Source organism: Lissotriton vulgaris, chromosome 9 (genome assembly GCF_964263255.1).
Source record: "Lissotriton vulgaris chromosome 9, aLisVul1.2, whole genome shotgun sequence".
Lineage (NCBI taxonomy): Eukaryota > Metazoa > Chordata > Amphibia > Caudata > Salamandridae > Lissotriton > Lissotriton vulgaris.
In genome coordinates this window covers 614,327,522-614,345,317 of record NC_141697.1, presented here as the reverse complement: position 1 = coordinate 614,345,317, position 17,796 = coordinate 614,327,522, and the positions used below count along the sequence as shown (strand labels likewise).

General features: G+C 41.8%; 1 protein-coding gene across 1 annotated transcript in view; it reads right to left on the bottom strand.

Annotated features, from left to right (window-relative positions):
* Positions 1–11,286: 11,286 nt before the first annotated feature.
* The window catches only part of LOC147691957 (flavin reductase (NADPH)-like), a 194,309-nt gene continuing 187,799 nt past the window's right edge, over positions 11,287–17,796 (bottom strand). The window contains exon 5 of the mRNA XM_086938244.1: positions 11,287–12,362. Coding sequence (XP_086794370.1) covers positions 12,211–12,362 — 152 coding nt within the window. The 3' untranslated portion in view covers positions 11,287–12,210. The remainder of the gene's footprint in view (positions 12,363–17,796) is intronic.

The following is a 17,796-nucleotide window of genomic DNA, read 5'->3' as shown; positions in this document are numbered from 1 at the left end:
AAATAAAAACATGACGTCGCCACTTGCCAAACATTGGGCCGAGATGAATCACACTATAGCGCAATTACGCTTTCAGATAATTGAACAAGTTCCACAGCGACTGGGACAAGACAATGCTAAAATTCTATTGAGAAGGGAGATCTTCTGGATTCGGAGACTTCAGACTGTGGCCCCTGAAGGGCTCAATGATAAATTGGACATGATATGTTTTCTATGAATTCTAATTTTGATATGGCTGCGAATATCATAATTATGAGCCCAATATAGAATCATGCAAAGCAGTTTGCAACAATACTCAAATCTAGATACATACATCAATAGCCTAATCCCCAAAGGAGAATCTAACACTGTGTCACATTACAACAGTTTGTAACTATATACACCATACAAAAATTCTGTTATGATTATTATTCGTTACAATAATATACGTTAGGACAAGAATTTTATCTCAATACGTAATGTATTTTTCGAATTTATATATGATGATCGAGACATGAATTTCTTTCATTTACTTTCTATTTTCTTGATCTCCTCTAAATCACTGCTAAACTGTCTCACTATAAATACACACTAGGAGCACTTTAAAAAAAAGGGTTTGAACTATGAACATAATGATGAATTACATTTTCAATTATTAACGCTTTATTTTTATTTTTATTATCATTTTTTCTTCACTACAGTGACTTTAAGTCTTAATAACAACAAAGAGATTCGATACTCATATGCGCCATTAACAACTTTCATAGCAGCTACCTAACTAAGAGATGGGTTTCAACAGCTGTGAATAATCTCTTTACATTATGACCGCCGCACTTTTTTCAACTCAGTCACTTAATAGCAACAAAATAATAAAGAGTAGTGTTACTCAAATGCGCTATCGATGACTCTGCCAATAACAACCCTTCCATGCAATGGGTTTTAAAGTCGGTAGTTACCCCTTCTTATCATGGCCGCCGCATATGTTAACCTAGTCCCTTTACATGGTCGAGTGATACTAAACATAGAAAAGGGACCGCTATCGCGTTACGATGTTTACATCTCACATAGAACGCCGACACGGAGCCGGGCACACGTTTTCTCGGTAAGCTGACCTCAACAGATCCGCGCATCGCGGTAATATTTTATGGATGTTATTCTCGGCCTTTCTTTATCAAAAGCTCGCTAAAATCAACGTTATTTCATTAATTTTTTTAGTGTGGAAAATACGATACAAGCGAGCCTCTAAACGTTTACCTCTGCACTCGCAGGTAATTTCGCATTTTTCCATGAAACATCAGCTCGTATAAATGCAATTTGAGTGACAATAGTCTCACTACACTTTCCTGATATGCTTTAAACCCTCATAGAATTCACAAGCTCAGCTACGTGCTCAAGACCTAAAAGGTGAGCCTTATATCTTTGGCCAATATGGAATAAGCAGGCATTAAGAGGAGTGTCTTGTCGACATACATTATTATTATTATTTTTTTGACATGTATGTCCCTAATCATTTACAGATATACGTACTCGACTCAGAAACACAGGTAATTTCTGTGAATACTGTTCCTTATTGCAGTATAATTTTTTAAGTCATATCATGAGACTTACTCACTATTCATTTCCCGATTTCTGAACCCTCAGATTCTCATTTTATTTCAAAATACACACATATCAAAGACAACCAGTTACCAGGGTAAGACATTTGATATACCACTCAAAATTCATGGACTATAATTCTCCCTTGTTAAAAAAATATCAAAACTAATAGAGCTTCCTATTTCTTCTTTTTTCTTCTTCTTTTTTTCCTTTTCTCTAGACCCCTGACGAAGGGGTGTAGACCCCGAAATGCATTGGGTTACAAGTGTAATTGTGTTGTATTGAAATTGTTTTATATCACTGCATAAGAAATATTCTATTTGACTATTGATTTTCATGCAATGTTCGTAAAATATCATGAATGGATTTTTGATGACTAAACTTGTGATGAATTAATAACAAGAACAATTTTGACTATTGGATTCATTTATATAAATAGCTAATCGTTGTGCGCACTAGAGTCCTGGAGATCTAGCGATCCCAGGCCACACACACAGACCAAGCATTTATTATGCCACGTATGGGAGATCATTCAAACTATCTTTACAGGCCTGTCATTGCAGCCTGTGTACGTTGGTGCATGCACCACTTACGAAAAGATATAGGTTTCCCTAAATCTAATGTCACTGCACTTAAAACCTGTAAGTCACCCCTACAGCAGGTCTTTGCAACCTTGAAGGCGGGGTCTTGGTTCTAAATGTGAGGGTGCGCCTGCATGAGCAGCACACCCCTACAGCCCACGGAGTCCATTCTCCTGGGTGGTAAGTGAGACAGCCATATGACATATAGCGGGGCAACACTTCATTACGTGGTGACCACAGTTCCCTGTAAGCTGCGCGCCTGGGTGAGCGCCCAGGTTACATTTTCTCACCGCGCAGAAGGCCTGTCTGGAGCGCGCATAACAAAGGGTAAATCTGCTGTGTTAAGTGGAGCTCGAGCACACAAATAAAACAAATCTTCAAGGAATCCGGCACAGTCTACAAAAAGCTCTTGCTTCTTGGAAAATGCTCACTTTTCAAGCTGTGCTTTCAGCCCAACAGTAGACATGCTTTCATGGTTTATCCTTTTTTTGTCATTTTAATTAATAATATGTGCCGTCTGTCTCTGACCGTGAAACAAACATTGCTCACAATGCTTTTTTCAAGAAAACAGATTCATTGGGATCGCTTTACATGTCTTTTTAAATCTGGGTGATTTCAGTACAAAACATAGTGTAATTTCCTTTGGAATTAACTTTGTTCTTTAGAATGACTTCTGATGTCAAGCTAATTTAACAGGTGAGGTTCTAAGCACATACTACTTTATTTTCAAAACAAAAAAAACTAATCCCCAGCTTTTTCATTCATGCCAAAATGAAGAGAAAAAAAGATATCCCAGAAAAAACAGAATAGCACAATGTCTGAAAACATGAGGCCAAATCCCAGCTTCCCTTGTGATCTTAGGTGAATCGCTAATCGCTTTGCTTCCCAAATCCTCATTTTTCATGATCCCCAAACCTGAGGACACCTTTAAGTAATTTTCAGTTCATGATGTATGCTATACAAATACCGCACATGTATGGTTTAATGAAAAAATAACATTGCTACATATATAAAAGCAATGTTTTTTGTGTATATGTATGATATGAATGACGGACTGGCTTGTCTCCTTGTTGACAACTGAGAACATCATAATTGCATGGAGGACTGCGAGAACGTTCTTAAGTTCATGTTTGGAAACTAACGGGCATATTTACTAAAATGTCACGCAACGCAGCTCAGCAGGCAAAAATGCTGCACTGCATTGCACGAGAAGGAGAGAGCAGGGGAGCGCCATATTTACATAACTTTGGCACTCTCCCTAGCGCCGCTGCTGATATTAGCTGCAGTGCACCATATACACACCTTTGCACCATAGTGCAAGGATGTCTGCGTGAGTCTAGCATATTTTTTGTACTGGAAGGATAGCTTTCCAGTACAAAATACTATGCCCAGACTAACTTTAAACCGTTTTCCACTTCAAAAAAGGAAGGAGAAATTAAAGCATTTCTCCTTCATAGCGCCTACTTGAATTGGTTGGGCGGGATTTACTGACGCTAAATTCTGTCTCCTTTTTTAACCCCTTAAGCGCTGCCGTCGACCAATGGTCGTCGCGAGCGCTACCTCCCCAATGCTGCGCATGACCGTTGGCCGACGGGCCAGCGCTCATTATTCGAGCGTTCAGCACTGGGTGCTGAACGTTCGAAGCAGCTAAGGTGTCAAGTAAAGAGGACTTAGCGTCAGAAAGCTTTGGTGGTTGCATAGAAAAGCCCATGCACCACCCATGGTACGCCTCCTGTGCGCTAAGCGATATGTGCTGATTTGCATTACTTTCAAGTGATTTTCCAGCACTAAACAAGTTTAGCACTGGAAAGTAAATAGGTTAAAAAGATTTTGCCCCAATTTGTGTAACTTTTGTGACGGAAACACAACACAAAATCTTAGTTAAAAAATGAACTTTCAGGCAGTTCGGAGGGGCATGTAATTAAATATTTAATTATTTCAAGAGCTGCCACAAAACAAAGCATGATTAACAAAAAGTGAGCGACCCGAAAATACCCTTGAGGGCTTGGGTAATTAAAATGGAAAGGTAAAAGTGCCTTCAAGGGAATTTATTTTCTATATGTTCAGTAACTCAAATTAGTTATAGAAGGATAAATCAATAATCCTTATTATGAATCAATCCAATAATATTTGACTCAAAATTCAATATAGATACTTTGTTTCATTAAAACACAACATACAAACAAAGACACAAGGTGTATTAGAAAAATAGTTTTATCAAAAATTCATTGAGATAAGTGACTTCATATACAGATAAGTAAACAAATAAGGTTTAGGACTGTGGGTACATGTATAAATAAATTACTATGTGACTCAACAGAACCTAAAAAACACCTATCCCACACCACATTGAATAAAACAAAGATAGGGATAAGATGTACTGTCGACGTTTCGGTTTCCTAAGAGTCAATTGTAGAAACCATCCTCAGGACTGCTGTCAGTTATGATCTGTATAGAGGTATTGTAATCTGAAATGTAAAGATATTTACAGTTACAAGTCTACACTAACTATATTCGTTACACCTTGGTGACAAAACAATATATTTATAACATATACAATAACGGTACAATGATATATACAACATAAAAGACATTATGAACCTAAAGTTCATTTTTTTATAAAAAAGAGACATTTCAATATTGACATAGGCCTTATATAAATCAAGGAGATATTCCAACGTGTGATCATTATTCCTCGAATCATTGATTAAGCATCCAAACGGAATTAAAGCCGTGTTGCTTTTATTTATCTAGAACAAATGACTTTGTGAATTATATATTTCCCTAGAGTCCTCTATTTAATCGAGGTCTACGAATGTAGTTTAGAGGATCAGATTAATAACATCTTATTCAAAGTCTAGATATCTCAGTATATAACATAAATCAAAACAAGACACTGTCTAATCATAGCTTATTAGTTGATCATAGCTTATTGGTACATGATTGTTCGAATTGTCATGCGGAAGTTGTATAGAACAATATTAAACATACTGATTGCATATCAATTGACAGTGAGTTTGTTATCATTGCAGGACCAAGCTTTATAATTGTCAATAGTAGCATGCGGATGTTATATGAGACCATATTGGATACACTGATTGCATATCAATTTGCACTAACATCAGTATCAAAAAACTGAGATGGTTTCCTGGGATTGGATAGAGAGAGGGACTCACAAATAAAGTCATATACCTGTGTGGAATGCTCCTGCACCTTCGTCACATGAAATACGTGTAGCGAATTACACTTGATTAAAATTGAGGTGTATCTTTGTTGATTAACTGAAACATAAAAAATCAAAGATATTGAATCAACCCATTTAAGAGGCTGGTTGGAGAGCCTATCTTGTGATTAAAGGACATACCTGTGAGTCGTTTGATATCTTGACTCAAAGTTCGAAATCAATCAATCTGGAATGTCCGTGAAGTCGTGTCTAATCTTCACACATGTGAAACATAGGGCGATAGTCTAAAAGATGATAGACAGTATCCGGAATTGTCAATATCTTAACAGACTGGGACGGTAATTGTATTTAGCCTGAATGGTGATAGCGATCTTACCTAGTTAAGATGGGGTGCATTCTTTGTTACAGCCAAAGTGAACGTAGAGACAGCGAATTCGTCTCATATACGAAGGATTGTTTTGAGGCAGACACTCGCCAATCCTGTATCAGTAATCTGAGGGTTAATGGAAGAGGTATATAAGCGTAAGTGACAAAATTGTCAGAGCGCATTGTGATGTATTTTAAACATCAATAATCTAGAAGTTAATAGAGGAGCTATATATATGCGTCAGTGACACAGTTGTCTGGACGCGTTATAGTCTGTTTAAAGGTCCGTTCTTACCTAATTTCTGATGTGTGTGTCGCAGAGTCAAGCAGCGTGTGGTCGATTGAGGGTAGAGAATCGTTACTGACCGCTCTCTCTTTTAAGGTCAGCGTTTGGAGATCGAAATGGGACTTAGTTTGGAGATCGAAATAGGACTGCGCACGGCAGCCATATTGGACTAGTCAATAGTTACGAGTCAGATCGACAAACAGATGCCTGTACAATTAATGGAGGCCGAATGTCGGTAATCGCATGTTTTTGACGATTAAAAGTCAATGCGTATGTTTAAGGATTTTAAATTTATGTGAAACCAAAATAAGTTTGCCCCTTGGTTTCACATAAATTGGCTCATTATCAGCATTATCTGAAACAATACATAGATTTTTGACATGATTATACTTAGACAGGATTGTTTGTATATCTTATAAAATCTTAGTGAATAATGTACACTGTATTTATCTTTCATGTTGCTAGTGGAATATTTGTAAATAATAAATTTAAAAGCGGATGTTCTATGAATAAATCCTTAAACATACGCATTGACTTTTAATCGTCAAAAACATGCGATTACCGACATTCGGCCTCCATTAATTGTACAGGCATCTGTTTGTCGATCTGACTCGTAACTATTGACTAGTCCAATATGGCTGCCGTGCGCAGTCCTATTTCGATCTCCAAACTAAGTCCCATTTCGATCTCCAAACGCTGACCTTAAAAGAGAGAGCGGTCAGTAACGATTCTCTACCCTCAATCGACCACACGCTGCTTGACTCTGCGACACACACATCAGAAATTAGGTAAGAACGGACCTTTAAACAGACTATAACGCGTCCAGACAACTGTGTCACTGACGCATATATATAGATCCTCTATTAACTTCTAGATTATTGATGTTTAAAATACATCACAATGCGCTCTGACAATTTTGTCACTTACGCTTATATACCTCTTCCATTAACCCTCAGATTACTGATACAGGATTGGCGAGTGTCTGCCTCAAAACAATCCTTCGTATATGAGACGAATTCGCTGTCTCTACGTTCACTTTGGCTGTAACAAAGAATACACCCCATCTTAACTAGGTAAGATCGCTATCACCATTCAGGCTAAATACAATTACCGTCCCAGTCTGTTAAGATATTGACAATTCCCGATACTGTCTATCATCTTTTAGACTATCGCCCTATGTTTCACATGTGTGAAGATTAGACACGACTTCACGGACATTCCAGATTGATTGATTTCGAACTTTGAGTCAAGATATCAAACGACTCACAGGTATGTCCTTTAATCACAAGATAGGCTCTCCAACCAGCCTCTTAAATGGGTTGACTCAATATCTTTGATTTTTTATGTTTCAGTTAATCAACAAAGATACACCTCAATTTTAATCAAGTGTAATTCGCTACACGTATTTCATGTGACGAAGGTGCAGGAGCATTCCACACAGGTATATGACTTTATTTGTGAGTCCCTCTCTCTATCCAATCCCAGGAAACCATTTCAGTTTTTTGATACTGATGTTAGTGCAAATTGATATGCAATCGGTGTATCCAATATGGTCTCATATAACATCCGCATGCTACTATTGACAATTATAAAGCTTGGTCCTGCAATGATAACAAACTCACTGTCAATTGATATGCAATCAGTATGTTTAATATTGTTCTATACAACTTCCGCATGACAATTCGAACAATCATGTACCAATAAGCTATGATCAACTAATAAGCTATGATTAGACAGTCTCTTGTTTTGATTTATGTTATATACTGAGATATCTAGACTTTGAATAAGATGTTATTAATCTGATCCTCTAAACTACATTCGTAGGCCTCGATTAAATAGAGGACTCTAGGGAAATATATAATTCACAAAGTCATTTGTTCTAGATAAATAAAAGCAACACAGCTTTAATTCCGTTTGGATGCTTAATCAATGATTCGAGGAATAATGATCACACGTTGGAATATCTCCTTGATTTATATAAGGCCTATGTCAATATTGAAATGTCTCTTTTTTTATAAAAAAATGAACTTTAGGTTCATAATGTCTTTTATGTTGTATATATCATTGTACCGTTATTGTAAATGTTAGAAATATATTGTTTTGTCACCAAGGTGTAACGAATATAGTTAGTGTAGACTTGTAACTGTAAATATCTTTACATTTCAGATTACAATACCTCTATACAGATCATAACTGACAGCAGTCCTGAGGATGGTTTCTACAATTGACTCTTAGGAAACCGAAACGTCGACAGTACATCTTATCCCTATCTTTGTTTTATTCAATGTGGTGTGGGATAGGTGTTTTTTAGGTTCTGTTGAGTCACATAGTAATTTATTTATACATGTACCCACAGTCCTAAACCTTATTTGTTTACTTATCTGTATATGAAGTCACTTATCTCAATGAATTTTTGATAAAACTATTTTTCTAATACACCTTGTGTCTTTGTTTGTATGTTGTGTTTTAATGAAACAAATTAAGTCAAATAGTATTGGATTGATTCATAATAAGGATTATTGATTTATCCTTCTATAACTAATTTGAGTTACTGAACATATAGAAAATAAATTCCCTTGAAGGCACTTTTACCTTTCCACAAAACAAAGCAACAGATAGCACCCCTGCTGAAAATGATGGGGCTATAAAGAAGATGTGTACTTTTTTTAAAAACACGCGGTTTCCAGTTCAAACCAGTTCAGGGAGCCATTGGCTCCCGCTCTAGCGAGAACCTGGACAAAGAACAGGGGAGTATCCTCCTCCTTGGTCAGCCCCTCCTTAGGGAGGGACTCCTGTATCGTCCCAACCCTTTCCAGATATTTAAGGGCTTACCTGTGGGTGGGTCCTCAGATTTGTTGTGGGACAAGATACATTTCCGACATCACTTCCTCTTCAACCATCTGAGCACTCTGGCCTTTGCTGGACTTCGCTCTGGGCATCAAGGCTGCAAATAGGAAGACTCCTGCTGCTCCTGATCTCAATGCCCTGCTTGTCTGTTGAAACATCCGTGCCTGTGCACAATACAGGAACCTTCCAAGGCCATGGGGATCCAAGACACCTGAAGGAATTTTCCTTGAAGTGAAGGAGTCACTTCCCTGCAACTGCAGAAACCGCAACTAAGCTGACCGGTCTGCTGATCCTGGGATCCCATAGACTCCAAAAGGCTCAGCAACACAGGTGGAGGTTCTTCACATCGTTCCAGGACTGCCCTGTCCTCTCACCAAGTTTGAGGCCAGAATCCCTCATCTGGGCCACAGGAACCAAACCCCTGTGCACAGCATTGACTTGCAGTTGCAAAGGTTTTTTGGCTTCTTCCCACTAAGATCTTCGCGCTCCAAGTAGCCCCAACCTCAAGCACCTCCAGTGACCAAGATCTTCATCCTCACCACATCTCTTGCCTCGTGGGCTTGCATCTTTGGTGAGTTACTCGAGGTCCTCTTGCGACTTCAGTGCCTCCAGCCTGTGGGTTCTCTTGAGGGCCATCTTCGTATTCTTTGGGCTCCCCTGATTGCTCGGGGCCTGCCCTGACTCCCCTGCGTGTGGCGAGTCTCCTGGACCTTGCTGATCCCGACAATGCACTTTTCTCTACTTCCACGTTGGTAGTAGTTGCCCAGGCTTGTTGGTGCTCCCGCCGGACACCGACCCCTCAACTCTCGACATCCGACGTGGCACAGCTCGTGTACAGCTTCTATTCTTTCACAGTATCACCTGGAGCACACAGCTGAATCTCCAAGGTCACTGTCAACTCTCCTGCAGCACCCGACATTGGTGGGCATACGTCTTCCATGCCTCCTGGTCACTTCCAAGTGGCTTAGACTCTGTCCCGTCTGCCTTCAGGTACTTCTCGACTTGACTTTGTAGTACCTTTGGGTTCCACTGGACACTTTCTCCTTCTCCAGCAGTGGCATCTTCCTGAAGTCCTCCATTGGGTTCGACAGCGGTTTCCGATGCCACTTCACACCAATGCCCCCGGCTCCCCTGGGGCAAGTATCCTGGTTCCTAAGGTGTCCACGGGTGGGGTGGGTCTCCAACCTTTTGTCTTCCAAGGGCTTCTTCAGGGTCCACTGGGAAGGGTCCTTCTTTAAAATTGCAACTGCAACTTACACATTGATTTGCATTGATCACGCGGTCGTGTTCCCACTCTGCACATGGCCTCCCTGGGGCTCCTAGTTACTTACCTTGGGTGGTTCCTTGGGTCCCCGACACTTATACGTCTACTGGGTATAGTCTTGACTCGAGTCGTGGTTCGCATACCACTATTTTAGTATATGGTTTGGCCCCCTCCCCCCGGTGACCACTGTGTATTACATGTTACTTACCGGTTTCTATTGAAAAGTATTGTGTGAAGTGTGTGTATCTCCAGCTAGGAGAAACCTGTATGTGTTAGTGAGTGTTATATAATAAATGCATATTTTTATAAATACACTGGGTGGTTCTTTTTTACTTAATCTATATCAATAAGATTATGTCCTGGTAAAACAACAGCTTTACACTCCTGGACGAAACCTGAAGGCTGCTCTCCACAGCTACCACTTAGAGAGCTTTCTAAGACAACTAAAATCAACATAAGGGTTATCCTGATTGGTGCAGGGTGCCCACTTACATAAGTGTACATCATATACCAAGCGAGTTTCTCACAATAACTCACTTAGATGTGAGCTTACAGGTCTTCAAGAATGAATGTCCGGAAGTTATATTAAACTAAACTGAACAAGAGCCGAATTAGTCCTCTGAGCCTATGACTACTAAAAAGAATAGGTCCAAAATCGGCAAGAAATAATAAGCCTGGGAGGCATCACTTCACAAATGACGAGCAGCACCAAGCCCTCCCTACTTTAACCCCCCTTCGCACAGAAAACCAAAAGCACTTGTCAGCCACTGTTATTACTCTGAAGAGTGAATTTTTCTTCCTTCTGCAAGGCAAATTCAAAGCTTTTGAGCTTCATTTTGACTGGGTCAACACTCAAGTGGCCAGTATACCCAGTGGTGGACATAGGCCTTTGGCTGCAAGTGGCGGCCCCTGTGATTGATGCACGCAGCCGAATTTAAGAGCAGGGAGGTGCTGGTGATTCTCCCGTGGTGGATGCAGTTGGGGGTGGGGAAGGCCGTCACCCCCAAAAGTCGTTCCCCCGCCCCCTTGCTACACTGCTGAGTATACCAGAGTCCTAGCAAGCCTCTTGAAGAACATCGTGCCTGCTGATGCTCGCATAATAAAAGGCCTCGGGAAATTCAACTTGAAAACTACTGGTTACAGCTACCAGAAGGAATCCTGTTAAACACAACCTGCACATATATGTGTAAAAAGAATGAATGTTTTATTTATACGCGCAAGTGGTGCTTTGTAGGTAAGAGAAAAGGACAATAACAGCCCAATGTCTAAAGTCATTTACACAAAATGAGACTGAGACAAAAGGTTTCGCACCTGTCACTTCTAGTCAATTATAACAGTCCAAATATAGGTGGTGCACAGATCTGGAAGATCAATATCCTAATCTTCCACATGAGTCCAGTTCCATAATATCGTTATATGAGTATTCTGCACACACCTTCCATCACATACAATTTTTATCAGTTGCAAATTATTTCATTTAACATAATGCACAGACTCCATCCATACCGCAAAACAGCATTTTGCAGTCAAACAGATTTCAAACTCTGTTTGACTACACAACGCTGTTTTGTGGGATTCTGCGCATACAGATTCAGATAATGACTATAGAGTCGGGACTATGAAAAAATACTTAGGAAATATAAGATATTATATAAGATATCACAAACTGACTTCAAATTTAAGGTGTAAGAAAGATCTGCTATTTTAAAACGATTGCCAAACCATATGGTGGATTCTAATTATTAGTCAATATTGGTGTTACCACATCACAAGCACTAAAGAAGTCTCTTCTAAGAGATTAAACATATTGACTACATTGGAGAAATAGTTTTTATAAAAAGAAGAATAAGATGTGAATAAAGGAACCCTTTTAGAAAAACATGGATGGAGTCTGTGCACTATGTAAAATATAAAATAATTTGCAACTAATGTACATTCTATGTGATGGATGATGGATGGTGTGTGCAGATAACTCTTACGTAGTCCAATGTTTAAAGACCAGGTCTGTAAAGGCTGGACCATCTTGAAGAAGAAAGGGAGACGTCAGATACAACTGCTGCTGGGCCCTTTAGTCTGGATTGGAAATGTTGCTGCTGTACCAGACATTTCAATAATCTCTGGAGAGTGCGACTCGCTTCCCGTCATACTCCGATGTGGTTAGGCACTTGAGGAAGAAGTGAGCCAGGTCATGTTTGGAGATGACGTCTCCACACGGGGAATCGATTGAAATGCTGTAATCTCCTGTGAAGGGCTTGTCACCTGCAGAAACATATACAAAAGTAAATGTTAGAGATTTTCCAAAATGTCCTTTTATTTGTTTTTTGCAATTAAATCCAATATACCTTTATTTCCTCCTCTCTACCTGCAAGCTGTATTTACATTCTTTGGATTTCTAGGAAACTGATTCTACAGGCACTCTAAATGACATATTTACTAGAAAATGACGCAGTGCGGTGCTGCAAGCCATCTTGCTGAACCAAGCTGCGCATTAGGTAAGTGCAGGGATGAGTTGTATTTAAGCAATACGACACATCCCTGTGCTTTCGTCTGTGCTGGTGCAGAATTGGCTGCCTAGAGCCAACGCAGGCATGTTCGTTTTTTGTGCAGGAAGGAAGACCTTCCTGCACAAAAACAATCATTGATGGCATGGGCGTTATTTGGAGGTAGTCAAAGTTCGCAGCTGTGACGTCTAGCGTGCTCCCTGCTACTCCTAGCAGTTTCTTGGTGACCCCTGGCCTCAGAGGAGGCAAAGGTTTTGCCCCCACTGAGGCCAGGGGACGCAAAGGTAGTGCCAGGAGTAGCAGGGAGGAAGCTAGAAGTCACGGCTGGGACCCAGACTACCTCCAAACAGGGTCGGATTGGGATCACAATTCGGCCCGGGCACTGACGAAAAAAGTGGCCCACATTCAAGAGGCGTGGCCCATATTTAATGGGCGTGGCCCACATTCAAGGGGCGTGCCCTTTCATGAAACACCATTTGCACAGACAAGGAATGAAAGTGGGAGGATACTGTTCTTGCACAGGACACAGGGCCAAGGTGACAATGGCCTACATGCCGAGCAACTAAAAAAAACAGCAAGGCCCCTTTTTGTCACAAAATTATTCCAGCCCTCCAGCACAGGAGCACCTGAAAAGCAGCAAAGCCTGTGCTATTACTAACCTACTTAGCCCTCCCCAGACCTTCAGCTCAGGAGCACATGAACAGAGGTAAGGCCCCTGCAATTAGTAAATTAATCAACCTTCCAGGCCTTGGGAAAATGTCCTGGCAGGAGAGCACAAAACACAGCTTTCTGGGTCATCCAATGTAGCCAGGTAGCCAGAGGGAGGCTGAGTTGAAGCTGGTGCATGGGAAGTGCCTTCCCAGTGTGTTCTGGCAGTTTGAGTATTTACCATTTACTGTAGTATTACCCTTGTACCTATCTATGGTACCCTTTTGTAACTTGCATCCGTCACTTTTCTCTTGTAACACACTGTTTGCTACCTCTCACTTTTGTTTGCTTTAGATACTTGCACAAGTGCCACCATTGCCTACGTAACGTTTGTTCTTGTGCTGGAGTGTCTGCCATTAATTGCAGTATTATACCTCTACTTGTATTTTGTACGCTTTTGTAACCTGCACACATATCACTTTTTCCTCCTGTAATGTATCGTTTGCTCCTCTTGTATTTTGGTTGCTCACTATTGTCACTTTTGATTCATGTAACTTAACGTTTGCTTTTGTAATTTGCCCACTTATAATTTTCTCCTCATGTATTATTGCTGTTCCTAGTGTGAAGCGCTCTGACACCTTCGGGTAAAGTCCGCGCTATATAAAATTGCATAAATAAATAAATAAAACAAAAAAATTCCAAACATCACCAGACCCCCACAGCAAGACCCATTCTTCCTTGCCCACTATGCCCTGAATGTGAAGGGCTGTGGGCGAGGTGTTAAGACTAACACCGTTTCTGGGCTGCATGGGCGCCAGGGGGCCGAGGTGCAAATGGCTCAAAGGCCTGAGAAACACCTGGCCCCCAGGGAGGCCGATTATTTCAAACAATCACCCCTGCCCAGCCTCAGCTTGATTGCTTGGCAGGGTAGGGCTGAAGGAGAGGCCACAGCTGACAATCGCTGTCTGGCCGCACAGCGAGGCTGCTTTCATATTCCGTGTCTCTGTCTCCGTGCACTCTGTGGGCCGGTTTTTTTCTCCCCTTTCCTAGTCCACTCTCTGTGGACTGGGACAGGAGAGAAAAAAAACGGCCCACTGAGGCACCGGCCCTTCGGCCCATGCCCGAATACCAGCCTTGCCAATCCGCCCCTGCCTCCAAATGATGTCCATGATTACTGAGAAGAAATAAAGGATTTTCTCCTTTTTGTGCCACTTTAACACCTCCCCTGGGGAGGCGTTGGAATCTGACACATTCCCAGGTTTATGAAACCTCATAAATCTGGGAATGGGTCAGAATCCATGGGTGCTGCGTGGGAACACCTATAGCAACACCCATGGAACGCCCCTTTCTAGAGGAGTAATGCGTGAAAGTGGGTCATATTTACAAGGTAATGAAAAGGTATGCAGGGTGGCTTTGTGTGGCCATGTAGAAATGGTTCAGCTTTGTGCGCCACTGTAGCGTCATATAAAGTGACGCTACAATGGCTCAGGGGCCTTCTAAATATGCTCCTATGTCTACTACTCTCTCTCTCTCTCCACCTATTTCAAAGGAGAAGGAGACCCTACTGTGATTTCAGAGATGAGGCATGCAGGCCACATCCGGAAGCCTCAGCCAATGCTTCGATATTGCTGCCCATCGGGGAACACTGCATTAACGGTAGATCTCCTTTCCCACTGCCTTCTCTTTTGCACCCTAATCACTGTCTATTTAAATTAGCTACACAGCTCCTACTGCAATGTTATTTGTTTCTAGACTACAACCAATGGTATTCTCTGACCACTAGATGTCAGTATTACCCCTTCACTTGTCTCTTTTGTTCTCTCGTAGGACAACGCCGCATAATGGAATCCACCTCTGGGCGTTTAAACTGCACCGTTTTCTGCAATCTGGCATGCTATAATGCAAACCAAAGGGAGGTGAGATTCAAGGGGCCTGAATCCGAATTTGTTGTTTTCTGAAAATCATCCTTTCCTGGGCAAACTCTAAATACGAAGTACATTCCCCTATCTGAATTGCTTCATAATAATTTCCTAATGGCGGAAATAAAGCCGATGGGGTCTGTTACCCCCTACTCGCACGTGAAAGATATTTTTATCATTCATATACAGCCCATACTGTGAAAAACGACATGTCCCTCTTGAGCCCCCATCCTTTATGAGTAGAGGTGTGCTAAATTTAATTTGCCGAATTAAACAAAATTACACCAACATAATACGAAGTTGGATAAAATGCAAAACTGACCTCAGGAACAATATTTTAGATGGCACAAGAACGCATTTCGTGCTAAAAAAAAGTGCAAAATATACACGTGCAGTGAACAACAGCCGCTCACTTTCTGGTCGTCTGCATTGTTCGGGCCCCTTTGCATAATTGTGCCACGTGCCATATCGGCATAATTTGGGGAATTTAGCTTAACAGGTGTATAGCACAATTCCATAAATTATGCAAGATTATGCTGGCAAGCAGTGGCGTCACTAGGGTTGGTGTCACCCGGTGCGGGTAACTCATGGTGTCACCCCCTCACAATTTACCGGATGGACCTACTCACCCTCTGCCTGCACCATGTCCCCTCTGCCTGCACCGTATCTCCCTCTGTCCGCACCATCTCCCCTCCGCCTGCATCCTTTCACCCTCTGCCTGCACCATCTCTCCTCCGCCTGCACCATCTCCCCTCCGCCTGCACCATCTCCCCTCTGCCTACACCATCTCTCCCTCTGCCTGCACCATCTCTCCCTCTGCCTGCACCATCTCTCTCTCTGCCTGCACCATCTCTTCCTCCGCCTGCACCATCTCCCCTCCGCCTGCACCATCTCTCCCTCTGCCTGCACCATCTCACCCTCAGCCTGCACCATCTCACCCTCAGCCTGCACCATCTCACCCACAGCCTGCACCATCTCACCCTCAGCCTGCACCATCCCTGCCCCTCCGCCTGCACCCCCTCCCCACCTGCTGCTCTTTTAACCCTTTCCTCGTCGCCTTCTCCACCCCACCCCCCAGCCCCCCCATGGTTTCTCCCTCACAGTTCTTGGCTTTTCTCAAAGTGGCTGAAATAAACACATGAAATGTGCTTTGAATTCGTGCGCGCACCGCTGAGGATAAGTTTAAATAGACACAGAGCAGAGGCGAGCAATGGCGGCTGGTGACATTTGAAAGTGGTGAGCCGGAAAGTTATTGTGGTACCGCACTGAGGCGAGTGAGCGTACCTACAGGGGGTTCGGGGGATCTCCCCAAGAAATGTTTGAAAAAGAGTGCATAAATGGAGCATTTTCAAGCAAATTTGAGGAAGCAGGAAGGTTGATAAAGTAATTGAGAAAGTTTTATGACATCAATAGTTGAGATTTCATATGATAATGACGTTGGTAACCGCTTGTTCAGTATAATCAGAGAACTTAACTTTACAACCCCCAAAAACACAACGCACTGACTCACCGGTAAGCACTGTATTTTTGTTTACAATTGCCTTCTCAATATTTTGGCAACTGTGTACCTCCGTCACACACACAGTTGCACAGAATCACAATTGCAACTTAAATAAGTGACCTTTGATTTGATTGTTCAGCAGAGAGGCCAGGGGTTGGATGGCCAAGTTTTCTGAACACCTTATAGACCCACTGACAGGCACTGTGAGAAACTGACACAGCCTTCAGCCTTTGCTCTAAAGTTCTCAATGGTGGCCCGTTAAATATGACTGAACGAGGCTCAGTTCAAAGTATGCACTGTACAAGAAATATGCTACACAACAAAATACAGCATCCTGGAAATAGTGGGCACTCTTAAGGAATGCAATATTCATTAAAACATGTGAAACATAAACAAAAACCATATCACTGACATGGAATACCTTAATGTTTTATACATTCATTGTTCAGAAATCAGTACTTTCCCAGTTGTGGATGGGTGGATGCATGGATGCATGCATGCATGCAGGTATGTATGTATGTATGGATGGATAATTGGTGATGTGGAAGGATGGGTGTGGAAGTGAATAAATATGTTTGAAAAGGATGGATGGTTGATTGGGCAAATGTGCTCATGGGTGAATGAATGGATGTGTGGGCCATGGGTATATGGATGAGGTTGTTGGGCGAATAGTGGGATGCAGTAAGTAAGGAAGGAAGGGATGTGACAGTCAGAGAGAGGCTGAATACGCCTGATCCAGTGCTCATTGTGAAATCAATCATTCAGTATGGATTGGGCAGTGTGGATTGGGCCCGATTGACCCCCGGACACTAACACTGCGCCGCGCTTCGTCGCAGCAGTGGCACAGTACACAATGAGATATCAAAGCGGACAGGTTGAGAGGTCATTAATGTGATCGTATAGGAAAGATATTGGTGCAAAAATGGAAAGTAGACACGCAGTCAGTGGGGAAAAAGTGAGCAGGCGAATGAACCTAAATATGGCCTTCGAGGGTGTGCACGTTAAGTGAAAGATCAAATTGTCAAGCACTGGTCTCTTTCGAGGACAAAATCTCTCTACTTGCTGTTGCTTTTCTGAACATGATGGGTCTGGAATAGAGAGGAAATGAACCCGGTATAGTGAGT